We start from the raw sequence: 25487 nt of genomic DNA, 5'->3' as shown, positions 1-25487 counted from the left end.
CATGATTTTGCTTCTATTCATGCTGTTACTGTGACAGAGAAATATATAATTCTGATATTCCCATAAAAATTACATACCACAGCATTAGACATAACAGCAGCAAAGCAGTACCAAGTGGCATGCAGACAACAAAAGGTACCTTGGTTATAACCTAGACAGACTGGTTAAGAATCTCCTCTGAAAAGAAGAAACTGGATTCCTTTTAACTAGGGACAGGAAATGCTCATACACCAACGCACGCGTATGGAGCATGGGGAATAAGCAGGAGGAGCTGGAGATCGGTGTTAGAATTACTATAATATAATTGCCATCACTGAAACATGGTGGGACAGCTCCCACGACTGGAATGTTGCCATGGATGGCTATATACTGCTCAGGAAGGACAGACCAGCAAGATGAGGTGGAGGAGTTGCCCACTATGGGCGAGAGCAACTGAAATGTGCTGAGTTCTGCCCAAGGCAGTGGGCAGAACAGGTTGAAAGCTTGTGGGAAGAATTAGGGGATGTGGAAAAGGAGATTAAATTATTGTAGGGGTCTACTATAGACCACCAGTCCAAGAGGAAGATGTTGATGAGGCCTTCTACAGACAGCTGGAGGTAGCCTCTAGAGCTAACTTCCTTGGTACTCATGGGAGAATTCAATCATCCTGATATTTGCTGGGAAGATCACACAGCCAGGCACAGGCAGTCCAAAAGGTTCTTGCAGTGTATCAGTGATAACTTCTTGATGCAGGCAGTGGAGGAATCAACAAGGAGAGGTGTACTGCTGGACCTTGTATTAACTAATAAAGATCGACTGGTTGAGGACATAAAGGTCAGGAACAGCCTTGGGGACAGTGATCATGACATGGTGGAGTTTAGTATCCTACAGGGTAGAATCAGAGCAACAAGTAGAATTGCAACCCTGGACTTCTGCAGAGCTAACTTTGTGCTCTTCAGGGACATGCTTGCAGAAATCCCATGGACTAAATCTCTGGAGGGTAAAGGAGCCCAAGAAAGTTGGATGATTTTTAAAGACCACTTCCTCCAAGCCCAAGATAGGTGTGTTCCCCAGTAAAAAATCAGGCAGACGTGCTAGGAGACCTGCATGGTTGAATAAGGAGCTCCTGGAGGAAATCACAAGGAAGAAGGAATTTTGCAATTCATGGAAGAAGGGACTGGTCACTTGGGAGAACCATAGAAAAGTAGTCAGGGCTTGTAGGAAAGCAACAAGGAAGGCCAAAGCCCTCTTGAAATTGAAGCTGGCAAAGGTAGTAAAACAGAACAAAAAGGGCTTCTTCAAATACATCAGTAGAAAAAGGAAGCACAGGGAAGGTGTGGGGGCACTGCTGAACGAAGAGGCAGCCTTGATAACTGAGGATGCAGATAAGGCAGAGTTGCCTAATGCCTCCTTTGCTTCAGTCTTTACATCTAAGGCTGAACTCCCCTAGGTACTCTAGACCCTGGATGAAGGAGAGGAAGCATGAAGGAGGGAACACTCCCCACTGGTCAGTGCAGACTGGGTTGGGGATCAGTTACCTAAATTAAACATTACTAAGTCCATGGGCCCTGATGGGATGCACCCAAGGGTGCTGAGAGAACTGCCTGATATTATCCCTCTACCACTCTCCATCATCTTTGCCAAATCATGGCAGACAGGAGAGGATTATGTTGACAATCTGCAAGAGTAGAAGACCAAAAATCTGAGCAATAATGTCTATTTTGTCACTCTTGAAACTGCAGAGCTCAGCATGTTTCATGTGTTTGAATACAGATTACAGAGTAGAAAAAGATACCATAATTAAAGTAGATCTTGTTTCAACCTGAATTAACTGAATCAGCATTATCAGAACAACCGTGCATTTGGAAATTTCATTAGAGAAGGAATGGTCATGCGTAGCAATCACCCACAGAAAAGAAACTCAGTGCTTTGAGAATGTTCTGACAGAGACAATATTCTCTAATATGAGAGAGAAATGGAGGACAAAATGAGAGATGCTTTGAAGAAATAAATTAATCTCTGAAGCACCGCTATAAATGGATGACACTCACATTCTCCCCATTTCCACCTAGTCTTTTATCTTAAGTAAAGAACATTTAACCTTCACTAGATAATAAGTTCTTGTCAATATTACAGAAACACTTCACATCATAAGTCAGACTTCACAGATTCTGAAGCTTTCCATTTCTTTAGGTTTGAATGTCAAAGACACTGGCCAAGAGTAAGGCAAGTATATGTCAAAAGGGTAATACAAGATGCCAACACAAACATAATAGAGCAGTGGTCACTAGTGAAGTTAAGCAGGGGATGGAGCTGGTTCATTTCATAAGTCTCTACAAACATAAAATATGCTTTTCCAGAAGTTTTCTACAGTTTTTAAAGAGTCCTAGTATATCAAATTCAGACTGGATATCATGAAGTACACAACACAGGAGTGAGTTTTCATGCTTCAATGGCAATAGTTTCATCGGTCAATCTCCACAGATTCCCTGTATATTTAGAGTGACAGAAGCACCTTCAGGCTGCATTAGGAATTCTGTATCATCTCTGGAGCCATGTAAAGACTGCAGGCAGACAACCACTCTAAGACTGATAGATATGAGGATCTTACTTATCCACACCCTGCTCTCATAACACATGTAGACATCTGTTCTCAAAAGTGACAATTTTCTTTTTACTACACACATAATTTGAACATGAACTGAATAATCTTAGCTCTTAAGAACACAACCTAATGGAACAGAGGCATAACTCTATCACTACTGCTGAATGTAAAATCTGGCTTGCAGTAAGATAGGGAGGAATAGTCTGAATTAATATTTATATTTACAGACTCAAGAATCAGAAATCAAAATATGATAAATGCCCAAGGCAGGATAAACAATCCCATTACAAGAGGCCACGTTCTGATCATGAATTCACAAAACCAAAAAAGGTATCTTCAGCAATTAAATAAGACTACATGCAAAACCAGCAAACTATTCCATATTGAATAGAATAGACAAACTTCAAATTAAACAAGCCAACAAAGCATATCTGTAGTACCAGTTGTCATCACACCTGAGAAACATTTTGTCTCCAAGCAATGACAAGATGAAACAACAATCTCACTTTTCCATTCTTTCATTCTGCTTTCAGGATCATCCTTTATTCCATACCACTCTTGGATCAGACTGAAACACGTGAACTTGCTAGGGACAGAAGAATATTCAAAGCCATGGGAGAAAAAAAAAAATCTTTTCCCTGCACTAAATGAAAATGGGTAATACAGGCTGAGCCCAGGGAATAACATGTGTTGCAAATAATAGTGAGTACCCATTTTGTTGGAGATTTACACAATAGAGTTCACATGTCAGCAGCTGTTTGCCTAGAATATAAATTCAAATTGACAAGACTGAGGTATTATGAAACACCATTTATCTCAAGATTGTCAGAAAAAGTAATTTAATTTCTTACGATTTATTTCATTTATATGTTTGTGTATTAACTGGATACATTATTGATCTTTGCTCCATCCAATTTCAGCTTCTATGGCATGGACAAAGCCATCTGAAAATATCACTCCTGGCTTCCCCGCCCACAAAGCTGAGAAATGTCTGATGTCCATTGAAGGAAAACATGTGAGTGTATGAGACATCCTATCAAATGAATACATTCTGGAACAAGCAGTTGTATTGAGGAATAACATACTGTAAAAGTCAACTTTTCTAGAGTTTGCACTAAAGTATCTAGAAAACTGTTTTTTCCCTCTCTGCTTGACTGGAAAAATGCAGGGATGGATACAATGACAGACCTGGTACATTAAAAAAAAAAAGTCAGAGAATAAGCCTGCTACATATCTGAGTGAATCCACCTTTCAATCACAGAGAGCTGCTTCAAACATACACAAGCCACAGCTGTCACTCTGCAGAACTGGAAGTCTTTCATTCCAAGTCAGGACCCTTTGACAGCTGCTATGACTATTACAAATCTCAGGGATGCCCTTTTACTTTTATCTGACAGTCTCTGAGGCATAATGAGCCAGACATTTAAAAACAAACACATGCAGAAAAAGAAGTGGGGGGAAAAAGAAGTCACAAAACAAGCATTAGCAGAAAGCACATCGACATTACAACCCTGAGATGATCAACAACCACCAACAGCCTACAAGTGCTGTTTAATTTGTAACTTTGAGAATCTTTCTCCATTGTTCTCTAAGTTCTCTCCCGTTTTGGGGATGCAGCAAGTTCTAAAACCCTGTATAAAGACACTGTAAACAGGTCTGACTAGTCAGTTGTCTCAAAAGAGAAGGAGAAGAGCAAGTGACAGCTTTCTACTTGTTTTGTAGTAGCTCTGATTAGCAGCCAGCAAAAATCGGGGGCTCACTGCAAAAACAAACAAACAAAGGCACTACACAAAGGAGTAATGAAAGTCACTTTCCCAAGAGCCTGCAGCGACGATAGGCAGCCAAGAAATTATTCAAGTGATCTGAAAAGCAGAGGGCAGCTAGCATCACATCTCTTCCACCACTAGACACAGAGCCAGCACTCCCTTAGCAGTTTTAACTTTCCACATGAAAGGGGAAAAAAAAAAGAAGTACCCTCTGCTCTGTGTCAGTGAACGTTAACATCCTACATGCCAGCTGTTGTCCACTGCCGAGGTGCTCCTGATCGTCGTAGCTGCTGCACACCTGTGATGGTTTGCTGCCCACAGGGTGTTCTGCAAACGCAAAGGTACTGCCCAAGTCAGCCTTTTTCCAGTGCAGGGCAGCCCCTGAGAGTAACAATTTGCTTCTGATGGGTAAAACGGCTGATCTCGCACTTATCCTTCTCCTGGTATTAGGCGATTTCCTCACGGGCAGCCATTCCCTTGCTCCTGCTGAAATTCCCCCCTTCACACCGTGGCGCTCTCCGGAGAGCACCGGTTTGTAGCTCTGTGGCCTCTCACTAGTACTAAGCGTTACTGGACGAAATTTAACCCATTGACTGAAAGGCAGGCAACCAGGCTCTTCAGATGGGACTCGGTTTCGAGCTTCAGAAACTGCCTGCGGTGAAGCAGCCACAGTCAAATAAGAAATGCCGATACGATTTTACCTGGAATTTGTATTTAGTTGGCGTTGGCTACCTGGCAGGGAAGTGCGGATGCGCCATCTTATGGCCAAGCACAGCCGCCGGAGCCCACACGAAGCGGCCTCCGCGGAGGCAACCTTCGCGCCGCCCGGACCACCGCCGCTGAGGGCTTAACCCTTACGGCAGTTTTACTCCTGACTAGGGCCCCTGTGAACAGCACCGGACCTTTCACAGACTCGCTTTGAATAAATGCTTAATTGTCACGCCAAATAGAACACGCAACAAGTCTTACTGAGTAAATATGCTCTGAACTAACAAAATTACAGCATCCCAGGCTAGACTGCGGCTTCTTAGAATTATTTACACCTTCTGCTCCAGTGGATACAGCTGCAAAAACAGCTTCTGAGTGCAATTTTAGTGTTTACCCTCTCAATTCTTTGCTCTCCTCTTGATCCTCGTAGAACGAATATCAGAAGGAGTATGCCCGGAGAAGAAAGAGGAGGCTCAGGGGAGACCTTATTACTCTCCACAAATACCTGAAGGGAGGCTGTAGCCAGGTCGGGGCTGGTCTCTTCTCCCAGACATCCAGTGACAGAACAAGAGGGCAGTCTCAAGCTGCACCGGGGCAGGTTTACGTTGGACATTAGGAAGAAGTTCTTCACAGAAAGAGTGATTGGCCATTGGAACAGGCTGCCCAGGGAGGTGGTAGAGTTGCTGTCTCCAGAAGTGTTTAAAGAGAGACTGGATGAGGCACTTAGTGCCACGGTTTAATTACAAGGTGTGAGGTTGGTCTCAATCTCAAAGGTCTTTTCCGACCTGGTTAATTCCGTGAGATTCTGTGTGAATTCTGTGTCATTTTATTATTTCTGAGGTCCTTAGGGGAGGTGGAAATACTGCAGAAATATTATTTGCCAAATCTACTTTTTGTCTTAAGTCAAAGTGGTTTAAGATCTTTTTCAAACCACAGAATGTTAGGGCTTGGAAAGTACCTCAGAAGATCATCTAAGTCCACCTCCCTGTCAGGGCAGGATGACTTATACCAGAGCACACAGGAATGCATCCAGGTCGGTTTTGAGTATCTCCAGAGGAGACTCCACAACCACCCTGGGCAGCCTGTCCCAGTGTTCCATTTTCCTCACAGTGAAAAATATTTTCCTCATGTTTATATGGAATTTCTTATGCCTCAGCTTCCACCCATTGCCCCCTGTCCTGCCAGCAGGCATCACCAAGAAAAGCCTGCCTCCATACACTTGGCACACACCCTTTACATAGTTATAAACATTAATGAGGTCACCTCTTGGTCTCCTCCTCTCCAACCTAAAGAGATCTAGCTCCTTCAGTCTCTCCTCAGAAGGAAGATGTTCCGTTCCCTTAATCATTTTTTGTGGCTCTGCACTGGACTCTTTCAGGCAGCTCTGGGTCTTATCTTGAACTGAGGGGCCCAGAACAGGACACAATATTCCAGTTGCAGCCTCACCAGGGCAGAGGTTTTGTTTTGTTTGCTGTTTTTTAACACATAAATGGATATCACTTAGTATCAGCACACAGAAACTTTGAAGAGAGGTAGAGGACATTTTCAGACCACAGGAAATACTCCCCATTGGAAAGAAATGTATGTGGGCCTTACCAATGCTTCACGAATTACCTCAAACTTGGGCCATAGTCATCATTTTCAGTGTGCACCTAACAGATAAAGATAGCAAGGAAACAACTGTTCTTATACAGCAGAAAACCAGAGCATTTTACTTGTGGTTGCTAAGGAATATAAACAGTGAGGCAGCAATCTGCCACATAAATCCAAACATTTCTATGTTTTCTAATTTCTTTCTTTTCCTTTTATCTTCACTTTGTTTCATGAGGATCACACCATTATTGGCTAAGAGACCAGATAAAGCCCATAGAAATCAGCAGAAATCATTCTTTCGACTTCTCTGGGCCTTGGTCTGTGCCACAACTTGCAACACTGACAGCCTGGAAATGAAAAAAACAAGATTATACCAAAAGCAGCTCAAATTCCACCTGTGATTTCACAGCCAGCTATACAAAGAAGTTCCATATATCTTCATTTGTGGCTGCTTACGGACATAGTATAAACAATGTTTTCATTACAGGTTGTCATTCTCTAGGTTATTTCACAGTTAAGTACCCATATTTTATTTCCATCAGTACACCACACTGATAAAAGTTAAAAAGCAATTACCTCAATCTGAAATTCTTCAGGCCATGGAAGTTAGAGTGAAATTTGATTTCCAGTAACAGTGTTTGCAAACCAACTGGGCAAACAATACTTCCTCATCTGTATCACAAACTAGGAAGGAACTCCATTTCCATTTGAATCCCTTCTAATTATGGGGCTCTTCATCACATTCAAATACTGCATAAAGTCATCCAAATTGAAGTGGAAAAATGGTGTCTTGTTATTGTGCCTCCTCTCTTTTCTAGACCCATTTTGCTCTCATACCTCAGCTTTGCCTTGTGTAGGTTTTACAAGCCACTGCTTTAAACACTGGACATCTTACAGCCTAGTGATTTACTGACTTAAAGCCTGGAAATACTGCATTGTTCATCCCTTTCAGCACTTTTCACTCTCCAGCCTCCAAGCTAACTAGAAATTGCAAAGCATGTCTGATTTTGCACATCCTTGCACTGTCTTTTCAGACTACTTTATTATTTAGACCACTCTTCCATTTTGCACTCAGGAACAGGGACAATGCATCCCTGAAGTGTTTAAGTCCATAGGCATTACAAGAAAGTGACACTGCACCTCTAGATCTTTCTAAGTAGCCACAGTTATTGTCACACATTGCACGAACAAGAGTATGTAACATCCAGAGACAAGGAGGCATGTCAAAACAATTGATCCTGCCTTTCCTTGCAGAGCATTCAATACTGTCCCCCACAACATCCTTGTCTCTAAATTAAAGAGACACAGATGTACAACTCAGTAGATAAGGAATTGGCATGACAGTTGCACTAAAAGAGTTACAGTCAAAAGCTCAAGGACCATATCAAGAAGAGCGAAGAAGTGGCATTCCTCTGGGGTCATTACTGGAACTAACTAGTGCTTTAACATCTTTGCCAGTGACATGAAGAACAGGATTGAGTGCACTCTCAGCAAGTTTACCAACATCACCAGAATGTGTGCTGCAGTTGGCACACAGTAGGGAAGTCATCCAGAGGGATCCTGTCAGGCTTGAAAAGTGGGCCCATATGAACCGCATGAAGTTCAACACCACCAAGTGGAAGGTCCTGCATATGGGTGGGCAACCCCAAATACAGATACAGGCTGAGTAATGAGTGGATTAAGAACAGCCCTGCAAAGGAAGACTTGGGGGTGTTGGACAAAAAACTGGTGTACTGGCTGCATCAAGACACATGTGGCCAGCAGGTGATTGCCTCACTTTCTGTCCTGCTGCCCTGAGACCCCGCCTGGTGAACTGCATCCAGCTCTGGGACCCTGAGAATGGATTTGCTTGAGCCAGGTCTAAAGGAGGACTACGAAGATGACTGGGGGCTGGAGAACCTCTCGTATGAAGTGTGAGAGAGAGATGGGGTTGTTCAGCCTGCAGAAGAGGAGGCTCTGAGGAGACCTTATAGCAGCATTTCAATATCTCAAGGGGGACTACAAGAAAGCTGGGGAGAGACTATGTCAGGGACAGTAGCAATAGGGCAAGGAGTAATAATTTCAAACTGGCAGTAGATTTAATTAGATACAAGAAATTCTTTACAGTGAGGGTAGTGAGACTCTAGAACAGGTTGCCCAAAGAAGTTGTGGATGCCTCATCCCTGGAAGTGGTCAAGGTCAGGCTGGATGCGGCCTTGAGCAACCTGTTCCAGTGGAAGATGCCCCTGTACATGGTGGGGAGTGGGAACTAGACAATCTTTAAGATCTTTTCTATGATCCAAACTATTCTATAATCCTATTCACCTGTGGAAAAAAAAAAGGTTACTTTCAAATGCTTCGCTTCAAATTTTGATCTAAACATCGCTTCATTTTCTCAGCAAAGCCTTTAGTGGAAAAATAATTAAGTGCATAAATTGGTTGAAAAACAAGACCACGTTTGCTGTGGTCTTACCGATGCAAGCTCCTTCAACCCACGTGGCTCCAAAACAGCAAGGCCCAAGAAGTGGTGGGAGCGGAACGGCAGCACTGCTGCTTTACGAGGTTTAGAAGGTGAGGAAAAGGACACCTCCGGTTACTTGCAGCCGCCCTAGGGAGGTCTGCAATACCGGCTTTAGTTCTGCCTCTTTTCTGCAATTTATAAACCAATAATTTCAGTTAAAGCCTGTTCTACCGACCAAACATATCAGGTCCGCTGGCGCGTCCTTCCAGACGAACGGAAAAGGAGAGGTTTCGTATTCTCCACTGACAGCGCTGGGCCCGGCCAGGCGCTCCGAGCCCGCCGCAGTGACCCTTGCTCGGCTGCCTCCCCTCTCTCCGTCCCCACCGAGCTCCAGCCCTTGCTTAAGGACACTACACAACCGGAATCGAGTGGGCAGCCGTACGTTTTATGGCTTCTACACAAATCTACTCAGGACCAGCGCTCAAGTCCGCTCGGGCAAACGCACCCGAGCTGCCGGTGCCGCTCTGCCGCAGCTCGGGGCCCCCCGGCGCTAGCAGGCTCACACAGGGCCGAAGCGGCGGCAGGCGCTGTCGTCCCGGCCGCCGCGAGGCGCTGTGGCGGGAGGCGGTGCCGCGCACGGCGGGAGGGGCTGCCGCGGCCAGGACGGGAAGGCGGTCGTGTCAGGCTGCGGCAGTCGGGGCGGGCCTGGGCGCTCCGTCTCGACCTAGAAGGTGGGCAGCAGTGGGGTGCTGGGGAATGGCCTCGGGGAGGGGGCAAGGCGCTGGCCGGGGTACGCCTGACAAACAGCCCCAGCCAGCCTTCGGCAGTCGTCAGCTCGCTAGAGAGGGACCTCGCCGTGCCTCTCTGCTGGAGCAAACGTGCAACCGGGCGAGCCAAGTGAAGAACGGTATTGTTAGAAAGCGTGAGGTGCTCGGCTCTCCTAAAGCAGCCGTGCTCGACACATCATTTTTAGTAACTGCCAGCACGTGTGAGTCGCTATGGTTACTGAAGCATTCTTTTGTGTGAATTCAGTACAACACGTGGAAGCACTAGTCAAAAGAACAGGGCCTCTTTGCCCTTCGTTCCATTCCTGTGCTTTCCACTCTTACGAAGTAGATGGGCTTTCTGTAAGAACAAGCCTTGAGCCATCCCGCAGGACTGCAGTTCAGTGTCCACTGAGTCTCTGCGAGCAGCAGAGAAAAGGGGAGAAAACACCAATATGAAGCATTTTGCATGACATTCTTAATTACCCACCCTAAAAAAAGCACCTCTAAGTTGACAAGTGTTGTGATGGCTCATGATGGCTTGCAATCATTAAAGCACTTGAAATGCAATTCCTAATACAGCTAAATAAAGCTAGATTGTAATTTAAAAAGCTGATTGTCGCTTAAGATTTGTCATATCTTCAAGCTTGTAATCTGTCTTTAAACTTCATACAGCTGGCAGTGGAAGGAGGGAAAAAGGAGACACACCGACAGATTCCGCCAGTGAAGGCTGTGCTGCTATTTGTATTGATCAGAACAGTAGTACCTGGCCTAATGTCACAGAGCCAGCATCACTGGGAGACCACATGAAATACAAACTTTTTCCTTTGATTCTAGCATTAATTTTTAACATATGTTGTGAGGTGTAAGCGCCTTAAGTTGTGGGAAAGTTTCTAATAGTGAGAAGTCTGCTTCCTCCACAGAAGCTGCAGTTTAATGTACAGCACATCTATGAAGGCACTGAATTAGAAGTATCACTTGTGGGAGATGCACACACCAGAACCACTGGGGTCTTTTGTTCCCTTTTCTAGCATCATGTCCAATTAATTACTCTTTGTTTATAGATATGAATTACTCTCGATTCATCACCGCTCTGAGTGCATCAAGAAAAGCATCTCCAATAAGACTCCTGAGTGAGTATAGGCCTGATCTTTCTAGTGTCTCTGGAAGGATATCATTCTACATTCTGGACTTTGCTAGGATACCATAGCTGAAATACTTGAAAAGACTTGTAAGAAAACCAGGCTGTAAAGTGACAGACAAGGCTAGTTAACTGGCTTCAGTCAAGGTGAGATATCAAGCAGGTATAAAGAAGAAAAAATATAAGAGCTTTAAACCATTTCAGAAACCCATCCAAACAGAAGAAATATTTTCACTTCAACATGTGTCTGAAAAATCTCTGCTACTGCTACTACCTATGAAGTAGGGATTTAGGTGCTGTTTGCTGCTGAATTTGTGCTGGTTGCTCTGAAACAAGCACTTGCTGATATATTCAAATTGCTCTAGCATCATGTTTCTTTCCACCTAGCTTTCATGTGCTCTGTTAATGTCCAATTCCTCACCACCCTCACCCCCTCAGTATTACTGCACTCTCCTTTTCTGTGATAGGCTATCTTTAGGCAACTGTGTTACTTAGTTTTCTGTGTAACAGATAGAAAAGGTTAACTGCCTACTCGTTTACATAGTTGAAACCTACAGGCAACTGATAGAATCCATGTAGGAGACACATCACTAGGTAAGCCTTCAAGGGTCAAATTCTTCTCTTGGTAAGGGATTGGCATTTCCTTTCCTGCTTAAAAATGCTTCATACAAGTACAACCACATCAACTGATCCACTCTAGTCAGTTTTTATACTTCTCTTAAGTGATAAGCATCATAACATGAATATTAAGTAGCACAGCTTGTCAGAAAAACAATTGAGACTGCTGTTTTAATGACAAAGTAAATTTCTCTTTACCTGACTAAAGGTCATAGATGTGACCCATATTACTCAGCTAATAAGCACTAACTCCCCATGCTAATCAGTAGTGGAGAGTAAACTCAATAACAGGAGGCTTTAATTAGATCTGGTGTCATCTGTCCTCTATTATCTGATGTAAAATGACCAAGCCATCTTAAATGCCATATAAAGAGTTGTTTGATTTAACACAGTTGAGTACCTTGGCTGGATTAAGGTCCAGAGAGATTGAATCTGAATGATAATGAAACTAACTTTCAAGGAAGAGTTGTTAACATTTTCTTCATAGTGAATTATTTACAAAGTGTCTCTGCTATTAAAACTGGTCTACCACAAACATTCCCACTCCCTTATGGAATAGCTATAATCCTATATGTAACTGTCAGTGTTGCTGCATTACTGCCACACCAGCTGAAGTGAGACGGAACAGGAAGAATACCGGTCATTCCAAGTCAGTCTGAACAGAAGATTAAGATTTTCAAGTCTTGAAGCTTAAAAGACACTAGTTATAGATTTTCTTCTTGTAATAGGAGGATAGTCCAGATAAGAGAAAAGGTTTTTTTAAATATATGCTAAAATAAATTTTAAGTGGAAAATAGAATCAACTTCTCTGGACAATTACGTACTGGCTAAAGGATATGATCAGAGTTGCAATAACCAAATTGTAATCAAGGTCTTTTCCTTTTAACCTAGCTGAACTGATGCAGAAGTCTCCCCCATCTCTCATCTCTCTGGCTGGAGGGGCACCAAACCCTAACCTTTTTCCATTTAAGAAGGTTACTGTTGCCATTGGACATGGAACTGATGTTGAAATTGGGGAAGATCTGATGAAGAGAGCTCTCCAGTACTCGGCCTCAGCAGGGTATTTGTCACAGCTCCTTGCACTTGAAGATACTGAAATCAAGGGATCATAAAATCTCATCATTTGATAAAGCAGTCAAAATCAGAATCTATGTATCTGTGTGATATTTGGAACCAGACTCAGGACTGCGCACTAGATTTGGCAGTGACTTAGAGGAGCTGTCTAGCTTAATCCCATATAAGATGCTAGATACAGCTTATTTTTTTGATGTTTCAGGATTCCAGAACTATTGTCTTGGCTTAAGGGTTTCCAGCAGCGTCTACATAATCCTCCCACAGCCAACTACAGTCCTGAGCAAGGACGAATGGAAATGTGTATCACAACAGGAAGCCAGGAAGGATTGTGTAAAGTAAGACCAAAAGCTTCATCTGTTCAAAGCTTTTCTTCCAGAGAGACGTTTATGCTTCTATCAGTTCAGTATTAAGTGTGACTGTGTAACTACACACAGGGTACTTTGTTAAATACAAGTCTCATAGTATTATCAAGACAAGATAATAGAACTAAAACGAAACAGGCAAGGCAGTCTAATCTTTCAGGACTGCGTGAATGTTCAGGTAGACCAAAGAGAATGTCATTAAAAAATGTTACAAGGCAGCATTTAATGTTACTGAAGTAATGCACCAATGTACTTACTAGTGCACTATTTGCTTTACCCTAAGTCAGTTCTAATTATGACTTAAGTAGTTGCCTTTTCCAGTAAGCTTTTGCTGATACTTAGTTGGTCCTTTCTGTAACTGAAATACTGTTTCTATTGTATTATACAGTACTGTCTTCCCATTTCAAATTGATCTTCTCTAGCCAATTACCTAGCTTCATTTAGCTCTAGAGCAGATGTTTTTAATCTATTAGTTTTCTCACAGATAGCGTAATTAAATGGTTAGAGGATTAACTAAAATCTGACCAAGATTTTTAGTCCCACTAAACAGTCAGAAATACCTGTACATGATCTTTCTAAAATAGATTTTATTCTTTCATAGGTGTTTGAAATGCTTATTAATCCTGGGGACAACATCCTTTTGGATGCACCAACATACTCTGGTACACTAGCAGCTGTAAGTTTTCTTTAGCTACAGAAGATGAAGAATGTTACATTTTGAAGTGAAAACAGCAATTCATTACCTGATCTGCAGGCTTATGTACACTGCCTCTATTTACTGTAAAAACATACCCAAGAATCAAGTTTTACATCAATTCAAATATATTAATTCATACAAGATTTTCTACTGAAAGTTCTATAAAGGCAATTAGCAGGACAGAAGTTCTTCCAAATCCTGTTTCATTCAAGGGCTAAGATCACATTAGGTATTGGCAAGGAAACCACAACCTAGTCAGGCTGAAGCACATTTTTAACAAGTGGGTGTTTTAACATGCCAGCACATTCACCTCAAGTACTTCATAGTCTGATTACACCATAACTATAAAGATTATGTCATTGGGATAAGCTCGAAACATCCATATATGAATATGAAGGTGTGAATTACTAAGAACTATCCAAAAATAGCAAAGTTTACTTCTGAAAAGTGACTTAATCAGTATGCAATGTCAGCTTAAAATGTGTAAGAAGGGTTAACATAGGTAATACTCCATAATTTTAGTGTAGGCTCCCCTTGTATCAGAAGTAATTTTATTTGCTGTGCCAAGTTTGAATGCATCTTGTCCAATCAATTATACTTTGCCAGTGCAGCAGCTTGCATTTTTACTAAAAAATGCAGAGTGCTGCGTGATACAAATTGAAATTCCACAGAGGGGAGACAGCATGCTTTTTGCTTGGTATTTTTCCTATATTTTTCCCCACACTGCTGTCAATATGTCATTGCTGTAGCATTATTTCATTCTCCTTTGTACTGCTGAATACATTTGTTGAGAACAGATGCTTTGCCCTTTGTCAGTCGAGTAAACTCACAGTTCTGTGACTTCCAATGAGGTAGAGTGGATATTGTCAGTAGGAAATGAAGGTACTATAAGCTTACAGTCTATGGTGAGTGCACAAGGAGTCCTGAGAGAACACAGTTCAAATTCACAATGTCCTTTCTTGTGTGCAATGCCATGGGTGATTTCCTAGAGAAAAGCAGCAGGAGGACATAGGAGCTACCTATTTCTTTCCAGTTGGCTCAGCAAGGCAAATAATGAATAATGTAGAAAGTGTGACAAGCTTCACACCATGTTCAGGGCAACTGTTTTAAATCATATGCAGAGTTGAGATAGCTATGAAGTCAGAAAGATGTTGTATTCATGGAATTTAATAATTTCATGACAATGGCAGAAGGAAAATCTTTGAATTATGGGATGACAGTTTTATTCTTCCTGTCAACAGCTGAGACCTTTGGGTTGTAACATCATCAATGTTCCTAGTGACCAACATGGCATTATTCCAAAAGCTCTAAAGGAAATACTATCTACTTGGAGCGCAGAAGACGTAAAAAATGGTAGCCACAACCTCCCCAAGTTTCTGTACACCATTCCAAATGGATGCAACCCAACTGGAAACTCTTTAACGGCAGAGCGCAAGAAGGAGATTTACCAGGTATGTAGCTGGGGTCTCATGAGCCTTTTAGGTGTAAATAAATACCCATCTCATTTCAGTTGAGGATCCCTCATGTGTGGTATTTGGGCCCATTATTGGTCCAGTAGGCATTCTTCCTAGAACTTGTTTCTAGCATAACCTCTTTTATAACTACTCTTCAGAGATGAACTACGCATTAGATAAATTTGTTTTGTAATAGGAGCCCATTACTAGCTGATGTCTTTGCCAGAAGCTTCAAACCTGAATTAATTGCAAGTTTTTTGCAGTTTCAAACACCACATTAAACAGACCCTGAGTTGTATAAATATATGCTTGTATTGCAGGCACCACATTTACTCTTAGAGTTACTTTATGTCTAAATGGGGCATTTGAAAACTCTTGACAGGGCCTTGTGTATAGCCAATGAGCAGTCCATAGAATCATAATATGGTACTGGCAATAAGGCCCAAGGTATAGGAAGAACTCTTATTTACAGTGTAGTCATATTTTAACAAATCTTTACTTTGTATTCATTTTTAGCTTGCAAGAAAGTATGATTTCCTCATAATCGAAGACGATCCTTACTACTTTCTTCAATTTGAAAAGGTAATTTGCCTTCCCATACTTCTTGGTAACCTTTTCTTTCCTGGTCGAGAGTAGAACAAAGGTTTGAACTGTAGATCTTCCTGCATGCTCCTTCTTCATGTCCTGCTAAGGTAGTTGTAAGTCTCACAGTATGCTATTTTTGGTTGCCTCCTTTCTGGTATTTTAGTACATCAGGCCTGCTAATCAGTGGTTCAGATTCTTCAAGCCACATACAGTAGAGAATTTCCTTTAATAGAAAATAGCAAAGACCTTGCCTCCAGAGCAAAACAAGTATGCCATTCAAAACTAGCAGCCTCTTAATACACCTTTCAGCCCAGTCTCTTCTTTCATTCAGTGGAAGACTGCCTACTTCCAGTCTGCTATATCACATTTTTACCCTGCCCTTGCCTTTTGGAAAGCCTGTGAGAGTTCTCTGAGACACCACAGGAATTACTACTGAATGGGCAGCTTTCCCATCGTGGAAATTTTGCCAAAATGGGTAGAAGTCAAATGTTGACCTGTCTTTAACACATGGATCTACAGTTGCAGTCTGCAAAAATACCTAACTTCAGACATAGAAGTTGTTTTTATAAAGCAGTAAAACATTGATAGAAGCTACAGGTCAGTATTCTCTATTTTTAAATGTGTTTTTTATGGGAGAAGTCAATAAAACCATTTATTCATGAAATAGCATTGTGGAGCATTTTAGACTGCAAGGGGAGAAGGTGTAGAAGTAGATTTCTTGATAAAGAAGAAGCATGCTGAACTCAAAATTTGGTTGTATCTTCTGATCTCCATAAGATAGAACTAGAACCTACAGGTTCTTATCTTAGAAACTACAGCATCTATTTACTCCATGAAAGAATCTTGGTAGAGCAGTTACTTTCTCTTACCAATGGCAAATTTTACACTGGACCACTAGTATGCTGAACAGTGAGCTAAGCATCAAAAAACCAGCAAGGCTGATTTGAAGATTTTCATAGAATTTTGTAATCACATCTCATCTAGTCTAAACAATCATTTGTTAGGAAATTGCAGCATTTTTTTGCCTTGGAATGCACATCTGTAAAGTACTTATTATCAAAGTATTTAAGAAATTGACTTACAGTTAGGAAAACAATTCCCTCACTTCCATCAGCACCTTGAATTTTTTTGTTCGTTTGTTTTCTTTGAAGCCATGGGCTCCAACATTCCTCTCAATGGATGTGGATGGTCGAGTTATCAGGACTGACTCTTTCTCTAAAATCCTGTCATCTGGGTAAGGTCAACTTCAGACAGCTTTGCCTGTTCAGCTAAGGCACAAGACTAACACTTGATGCGAAGTGACCAGACACATCGATGCTTTTTCATCTAACACCTGTCCATCTCTGAAATGTTCTTTTGCATCTACAGCTTTTCTCCATCTGCTCAGTTTTCATGTCATTTCTTAGCACTCATTTACCTCCAGATTCTGATTGTTTTGTGATGCTAATATAGTTAAGCAACCTCTTCTTGCAGACACCATCTAGACAGAAAGACAGATGCTGGATTCCAGCTCTGTTCCTGGAGCTCCTAAGAGATTTTCTCTTCTTTTTCCATTTCTGTTTCTCTCTTCCCACTCCAGCATAGTCCCTGAACTTGTAATACAGAAATGATGGCATCCATCTCCACAAGCTGTTCATAGAGCTATACTTGTGTCTTATCTTCTAGCCTTACAGTGCTTTCACGTTGTTTCCACCTGCCTGAAACACTAAGCTGAGTGGTTTCCATTTCACACAACTCGATATACTTGATTTCTAGTTTGCTTTTGTTTACTATCCTAATGGATATAAAAAAAGTCATGTGAATTTTGCACTGACAGTTAATGGATTATGACCCTGTTCCTGAAAAATTGAGGACACAACATAATGCTAAGTGTGATTACACTTTCAGAAGTAACACTGCAAAACAGCATGATGCAATTTTCTTTGTCAAAGACATATGCGAGCTTGTTGGTTTTATTTTTCTTTAAAGAAAGACTCAGTGCATAAACATGGTTCATAATAATTGAAACATGACTAATAATCTAGTTTATCAGTCGAAATTCCATTTATTCTGCAGCACTGACTGCAAGAGAATGAAAGAATAAAGCTTTGCCACTTCCCACCTGCTTTTCATAAAGTCTTAGCATTCATAGTTTTTCATTTTGTGAAATCCTGTCTTTCTCTCCTTTTGATTCGTGTAATCTTTATGGTTGCAGAGGAAAGCTTACAAATGTAGGACATGCCCTGAAGCTTCAGAACTAAGAAGCTACAATAAGCATTAAAAACGCTTAAATGTTGTTATTTCATTACTTTGCTACTTGGCTTATAAGTTGCATAAACTTGAGGCTTAGGTCAGTATTAAGATAGAGATAAGCTTAAATGAATAGAAGATGCTTAAAACATTGAAGAAATTGTTACATGTTTTTCCAGTAACAAGTTAAACCATAGCTCACAAAACATTTACATGTTGTGTTTTTACTCCCCCATCTAGGTTAAGAATAGGTTTTCTGACAGGTCCCAAACCTCTCATCGACAGAGTTATTCTACACATTCAGGTTTCAACCATGCACACCAGCACATTCACACAGGCAAGTACCAAGTTGCCAACTGAACTTTAGAAAAGAAAAGATACTCTATATCGTAGGAAGCCTCAAACAGTTTTGCACTCTTGCAGTTGTTTTGCACTCATGTAGGTTTTCTTTAAATTCATAAAGCATAAATTACTAATTCTGCCAGAGAAAGACAGACCATCACAGAAGTTACAAGCAAAGCTAGAGAGCAACTCAGTGCATGGAAAGCACAGCTAATATGCCTCTAAGTCCCAATCAACATTTAAACAACATTTAAATCATCTCTTGCTAGTAGGTTCACCTAAAATATTTCCATGTAAAGCATTCATTTATGGTTTTCTCTCTGGTTTTCATTGTATTTTGTAATTAGCAATACTGGCAGCCCACAAAGTAGGCTGCCAGCTACAGCATTGAGAATATCTAAATATGGCTTCCATCTTCCAGTTCCATTAGTTCACCTGCTTGATTCTATGATAGAGGCAGTATTAAAGCAGGTGGTTAATAATAGGCAGGAAGGTAAAGCAATACCTTTGCCTCCTTTGTCTCCCCAGTTACCACATTTAGCTCTCCATCTATTTCTCCCTCCCACTGCCCCAACTACAAAACACTGCCATGATCCTTAGAGACAGCAGTAACAGGGACTACAGCGGTGCTGTTGCCACCTCTGTTTATAAAGACTTCCAACAGACCCCATGTGCAGTTTCTTGCCTGTGGAGTTGTGAATAACACACCAGGCTGTGCATCTCTTGATGACTGCAAAACAGTCCTGCTTATAATATGGTGCTGATGGTGTCTTTTGTTTCTTTAGATGCTGGTGTCACAACTACTTCAGCAATGGGGAGAAAAGGGTTTCTTGGAGCATATAGACAGGTAGGGTCATGCCATATCCTGAATCCCCTCATCTGTCACTTCGCTTCCTGTTACCTACATAAAACCTGGCCTGATTGTGCCAAGTAATAGGAGGTGCATCAGTATAAGAGCAAATGGGTAAGGCAGGTCACCAAGACTGCCAGTATTCACACAAGAGTCCTGAAGAAGCTCAGCGTGAAGCTGCAGAGATGCAGGTCAGAGCACATATCCTGTCACTAAAGATTGACAGTCTACCAATCCATCAGCAGTTCTGAAGAGATCTCACAAGCATCCTGGGAGCTCCAAGTCAGTGAACAAAGTTTTCACCCTACCTGCTGAAGTAGTAGGGTCTACAGCAAATGCTATCACTGGGCACATAATCTGTTGAGAAGGACTCAGCAGTGACTCATCTTCTAGCATTCTTAATCAAATTATCATGGATCCTGACAAAAAGCCCTACAGAAAGCAGTGAGGCTCATCTACACTTGGTAAACATTGCTTGTATCACCATTCCTGGAGGCTGCGCACTGGGCTACACTGTAACTCAGCAAGGCATTTCTTACATACTGACTGTGTCTGGTTTTCATTGATTATGCTGGAAGCACTTAGTTTCTCTTGAGTATCTGTGCTTCATTTCAGATGCCATTAAACCCCCAAACTTTCTACTTCAGTGGGAGTGTGCTACATTCTGCAGGGGCCTGTAACAGGAATGTAAGCAAGGCATGGAAAAAGTTTTTCTGTCTCACTAACAGCCATATTGTATTGTTGTCCATATTGTAAGCACTGGTATCTAAAAAAAACAACAAAGCAGACACAGCAGGCCTACCTTTGTCTTGCTTTAAGAATTAGTAACATAACAGAAAGTTTTGCAGGAAACTTGGACATCATTTCAACTCAGCATTGAACAGTTCAGGGAAAAAAAAAAACTAAAAGCTTTTCTTCCTACCTTGTCCTGACGGCAAAAAGGCAACTTTGCTCAAACCAGAAAACTCTTCTTCTTCTCAAGCTAATGAAATCAGGGTGGTGGTAGGGTAGCTGCAACCCTTTATAACCTTCTAATCTCAGCTGTCAGGTGACATATTGATGAGGCAGAACAATTGACTGCAATTTCTTCCAGGTGATTTCATTTGGATAAGGTTGACTTGTTAGATAATGTTTTTTTTTCAGTAGGAGCTAGCCTGTTGTTTGGAGCAGCTGTATTTTCAGTCTTACTGGCACTTAGAATTTCATTCCAGCATGAAAGTACAATGATAACAGAAAAACAAAAAACTTGCAGCAGAATTTATGGTGTGATGTAAGTGAGATCTGCCATTTCATGCATAACGTAGTACTTGGTATAGACTGAGTTCCAGAACTATATAAGCCTCTGGTGATGTTGGTATTTGTCAAGTGCAGTAAAATACATCCACAAATGAAAACTATTGGTTCAGAGAGTAAAAAAAAATACAAATGTAAAATCATGCAAAACATATACTAAATATGTTTTCTCTACAGAGATGGGAGCACACTTGTATCTGATTTGTGATCTCTGTGTCAGGAATTTCTCTTGTGTCTCCTGTTGCACCTCATCCACATGGAAATTTGGGTTGGGTTCCTTTTCCTCACTAAGAGATTGAATTATTTGGAAGCTTTTCTTAAAGTGTGAAGGAAATAGTTCAAAAGTTTAGAAAATAGGCAGTTGTCAAATAGGCATGACAAGTTTATCATATGATTTGCTTTCTGCCTTTTGAAATACCATTTTCATGTGTACCTTCTACACAAGTTCAACACAAAATGCATAAATATGGAGTCTGTGCTTTTGCATTTGCAGATGCATAAATCTGAATATATTTTTCAGTAGGTCTGTTTTGTGCATTAAATACTAACAGGACTTGTATCCACTGATAAAATAGACAGAACAGATACAATATAGGTAAGATTCCCCATGACATATGTGAAGTTTAAAAAGCAGCTACATAAGTACTTTGGCTGGTTGATCAGTGCTTTGCTGCAGTCACACTGAAGCATTTATGTCATCTGTGATCCATATACAAAGTTGTATTTGCACAGTTTTATGTACACAATATGTGTTTTATACACCCTGTATTATGCCCATCTAGGCTGTGGTCATACTTCCACTAAAAATGCACTTGGGTTGTTCAAGTAGAAAAGCTTTGTTTCTACCTTTGGAAACAAATGGACTATACAGCTCTGTGAGCTCATGGCTTCAAACTGATAATGTACTTTCAGAGTGGTGGAGTTCTACAGGACCCAGCGGGATGCAATGCTCGTTGCTGCTCACAGGTGGTTAAAAGGTCAGTGACTGCAGCACACCTAATGGCTTTTCTTTTTTTCCTACTTATTGTCTTTGTGTTCAAGAAAAATCACTAAAGTTCATCTCTTGACATAAGTGACAGCTATGCACTATAAGCAAATCAGTGACATTATATATTAAGCTTCAGACAAATTTTCTAGTGCTGCTGGTTTTGTGTCTTTCTGGTGGGCCAAGGAGGTAATGATGAACAAAGAAGCTCACCACATTACTGCGTAAAGCAGTTTTACAGAAGCACTCCACTGTTCTACCTTTTGTGTTTTATGTTTATCTCGGTCTTTAAAATCTTTGTCTGAAAGAGCCAAATTTGGTAGCTGAATCAGTGAAAGGTGGGGCACCTTTCCTGATTCTCTTCTGTTATTGTTCTCTCTTCCTCCAGACCTGGCAGAATGGTACTCTCCTGCTGCTGGCATGTTCTTATGGATCAAGATTAAGGGCATTTCCGATACCCAGCAGCTGATCATGGAAAAAGCTTTGCAAAAAGAAGTATGACCTATGGTTTAATGGCTTACCATGTTAAAATGAAATAAGATAAAATAAATTTACCGTTATCTATCCACACATATGTACAGACATAAAGCAAGGGAGCCACTGAGTCTGTGAGTCAGGCATTGCCACGTAGTGATTCATTAGTAAAATATTTTCATGTCTGCGTTCAGGTGTTGATACTTAATCAGCTTACTTACATGAAAACCACTATACAGTACAATGCCACATATACAACATGTATACATATTAATATATTTACTTGTATGTCTGATGGCTGCCCACTATATCTTTTTAATTAATTAAGTGTGATTTTATTTCCTACACTGTGTCCTGAGTAAACTACACCCCATCTTCTAAACGTTGTCATGATAGGCCAGACATGGTAGCCTACCAGGTAGGTAATCAGAATCTAAGAGTCCTTTGATTTCTTAAAAAAAAAGTCTAATTCCTCATTGCATCATTTTGGCTTCTCATTTTGATGAGAAGAAATACATTGTGCCATCTTCTGATAGTAGTGTTTCAGCAGTTAGCCTTCTCCAATTTTATTCAACACAATGTTTTAAAACTGTAGATGTGATAACTGGGTGGCTAATCAATCTGTCTTAGGTGTTACTGGTCCCTGGTGGAGCATTCAATATTGACAGTTCAGAGCCAAGTTCTTACGTCAGAGCCTCTTTCTCTCTGTGTACTCCAGCCCAGATGGATCTGGTAAGTGAGATTCTTTGGTTTTTAACATTATCAAGACATTTTCTCACATCACAATGCTTCCTTACTTTTTACTTCCTTCTCCTTACATGTTTTCTTGAATGTTAGTGTGGGGGGTTTAGGTGATTAAGCAGTAATTTTGAAGCAGTATTGACTGCTTCTTAGGCAAGGTACTCATATCAAAATGACCTGAAGAGTACCAAATTTTTAGAACCACTGAAAGTTTTTCCATGTATCTCATAGATACAGTCTCACACTCCCAGACATTATTCATAAAGGTTTTACTGAAGTCAGTTTTGCTGTTTGCTTTAGGAGGCATGACATATCTTTTTGTTTTCCAGACTTTCCATTCCCAAGATTGAATTACCTGATTTCTTTTGTGTGTGTTGTCAGATATTTATAATAAGGAATATTAGTTTTCTTCCAAACAATCCACATGTATGTTGTATTTCATTTCTCTGGAACTAGCCTTCTATATATTTTAGAAACATTTTGGATGCTATTTGGCTGTGTCTGTAAAATCGGTGGGAAGAATGTTAAGAGACATTTATTTGTGCAGATTTCATACTTGTTTGATTCTGTTGCCTAAAACAATTCAGTATCTGTGGTTGTACTTTGATTCAGTTGTGAAGATTTGTAACAGGTGTTTCTGTTCCCTTTCTAGTTCTTCTGTACTTCTTCTATTCCTTCTTCTTTGTAAAAACAATTCATAATCATACTTCTGACAATCAAACTCTATCTTTTATGTGCTTTCCTACTCAAATGTTCTTCCTTCTCTTTCATCTTTGGTGCCTCTAGGCCCTTATATTAAAAGAAAAGAGATACTCTTCCAGGGATCACTAGTTCTATTAAAAACACAACTGTTTAGTTACATCTGAACTCCGAATAACCTTTGAACATCAATATATTTTCCATTTCAGAAAACTCATAGCTTATATTTTCTGTCCAAGAAGCAGAAGCTCTACCTAGCCAAAACCTGTACATCTTGATATAAAAGGAAACCAGAGATTTTCAGCAGAATTTTGCAGTAAAAAATACTGAGTTTGTATATGGCAAGGGTAGTTTAGTAGCTTTACCAGTTTGGTGTGTTGCCTGTATAAGTAATGCTGGAATATAAACGTGAAGCATGTTTCTGTCCTTTCAGGCCTTCGAGAGACTGGCTGGCCTTATAAAAGAGTCTTTGTGAAAAAGCTAAATGGAGCTCTTGCAGCAATCAAAATAGTCTCCAGAAAATAGTAACACTTGGATTTCATCAAAACAGTTGAAAAGCAAGCACAATAAAGTGAATATTTCCTTAGATCATTTCAGCTAAAAAAAAAGTAGTTAAAAAAAGCAAAAAACAGTTTCCCTCGTTTGTTTTATGACAGGCCATTTCATTACTAGATTTATTCCAATTCAGCAACATCTTAAATACCCAAACCCAAAATGTTCTTTTTCCCATCAAATCCATGGGTTTTTTAGATTTGAATTTATTTTTGTTCTGGGTTTTGTTTTTCATTTGAGGTGGGAAACAGGGAAATTGGTTACTTAGAAGTTGCACTTGAGGTGGTCTTCTCCACTGTTACTTAATCCCAACTGATACATTCCTCCAAAACTTCATGTTGGAATTGATTTTGTGTCACTTGCCTTCATATCCTGCTGTGTGGCATCTGGTTTGGAAGATCTGAAAGTGAGTATTTTCATAAAAGTTTTGTGAGATAAAACTGATAAAAGATTGTAAAAAATTGAAACTGATCCACTAAAATTAGGCTGTGATTACAGATCAAACTGTTTGGCCTAAGGCCCCTTGCACATCTTCTGCTATGTACAAGGTTGTCTGGTTGCTGGCTTCCACTTCATTCTTGAATAATTACTGTGTACCTGTGTTAGGAAAATCTTTGGTTTGCAGAGGCATATGGATGTGGTAGAACTGCTCTCTGCTCTTAGTTAATCAGCCACATGTGGCTTTGAACACAGCATAGGTAAATTAACATAGTAGAATGTACACTACGCTGACACAAATGTGCAAAGCAAGCAAAATAAAAAATAAATGTTCTAATCTCTTGGTTGTTATCATCCCAAACATTTGATCCTTGGCAACATGTACAAAACCTTCAGAAAGTTTTAACTGTACAGATTCTTCAAGGCTTCCCATTTTGCTTCGTGAAAGTTTTAACTGTACAGATTCTTTAAGGCTTCCCATTTTGCTTCGTGAAAGTTTTAATTGTACAGGTTCTTCAAGGCTTCCCATTTTGCTTTGTGACTTGTTTTATTTACTGTTTGGATGAAAGTGCTGTGGTCCTCCGCCAACAGCTGATGATTGTTTCTTTATATGCAAATATTCAGAATTGCAAAGTAAAAATGTGATTTCGAGGATCCAGACAATCCTTCGGTGGCTCAGGTAACCCAGCCAAGTGAGGGCCAGGCACAACCTTACTTAATTGGAAGTTTCACAACACTGACAGTTTTGGTACTAGCAATAATTCTCATTCTTTCTTTTCTCCCTAGTTACAAAGAGCACATGTCATAACAAACTAGCACAGATGTTTGCTTTTTCCAGCATCTATCCTATCATCAGGATCAGGGTTACATTTTATTTGCAACCTACATTAAATTAGATTTGGATTGACATACCAAGTTAATAGGCTGTGGTGTGACCTAATGAAGATTAACATGATGGTATTTCTGTTCCTTGATTTACACAGAACTTTGAACTCTGTCTACATTTCTCTGACAATCAGCTTTGAACCTAAAAGGTTCAAAAGATTCAAAATATTTTCATGTACTTTCCTCAGAAAAATGAGGCATTAACAGAGGTAG

At 40.6% G+C, this 25487-nt stretch overlaps 1 protein-coding gene and 1 long non-coding RNA gene across 5 annotated transcripts in view; one reads left to right on the top strand and one right to left on the bottom strand.

The window, feature by feature from the left end:
- LOC135178194 (uncharacterized) overlaps positions 1–20223 on the bottom strand; it is a 114265-nt gene extending 94042 nt beyond the window's left edge. For all 3 annotated transcript variants that reach the window (XR_010303415.1, XR_010303416.1, XR_010303414.1), the window contains exon 1: positions 20130–20223. This is a non-coding gene — a long non-coding RNA (uncharacterized LOC135178194). The remainder of the gene's footprint in view (positions 1–20129) is intronic.
- On the top strand, positions 9741–24731 carry AADAT (aminoadipate aminotransferase). 2 transcript variants are annotated; one of them, XM_064148849.1, is made up of 14 exons: positions 9741–9822; positions 10920–10988; positions 12506–12674; positions 12891–13023; positions 13652–13726; positions 14989–15198; positions 15718–15783; positions 16938–17020; positions 18256–18352; positions 19143–19204; positions 21413–21477; positions 21874–21980; positions 22590–22691; positions 23833–24731. In XM_064148849.1, the coding sequence occupies exons 2-14, from the start codon at positions 10922–10924 to the stop codon at positions 23872–23874; spliced, it is 1278 nt and encodes a 425-aa protein (XP_064004919.1). In that variant the 5' UTR covers positions 9741–9822; positions 10920–10921; the 3' UTR covers positions 23875–24731. The 2 variants fall into 2 exon arrangements, with proteins under 2 accessions (XP_064004919.1, XP_064004920.1); XM_064148850.1 differs by lacking the exon at positions 23833–24731 and adding an exon at positions 23030–23819.
- Positions 24732–25487: the final 756 nt, after the last annotated feature.

The sequence above is a fragment of the Pogoniulus pusillus genome, chromosome 9 (genome assembly GCF_015220805.1).
Source record: "Pogoniulus pusillus isolate bPogPus1 chromosome 9, bPogPus1.pri, whole genome shotgun sequence".
NCBI classification, from domain to species: domain Eukaryota; kingdom Metazoa; phylum Chordata; class Aves; order Piciformes; family Lybiidae; genus Pogoniulus; species Pogoniulus pusillus.
The sequence above is the reverse complement of the archived record's forward strand: the minus strand, read 5'-3'. Positions and strand labels throughout refer to the sequence as shown.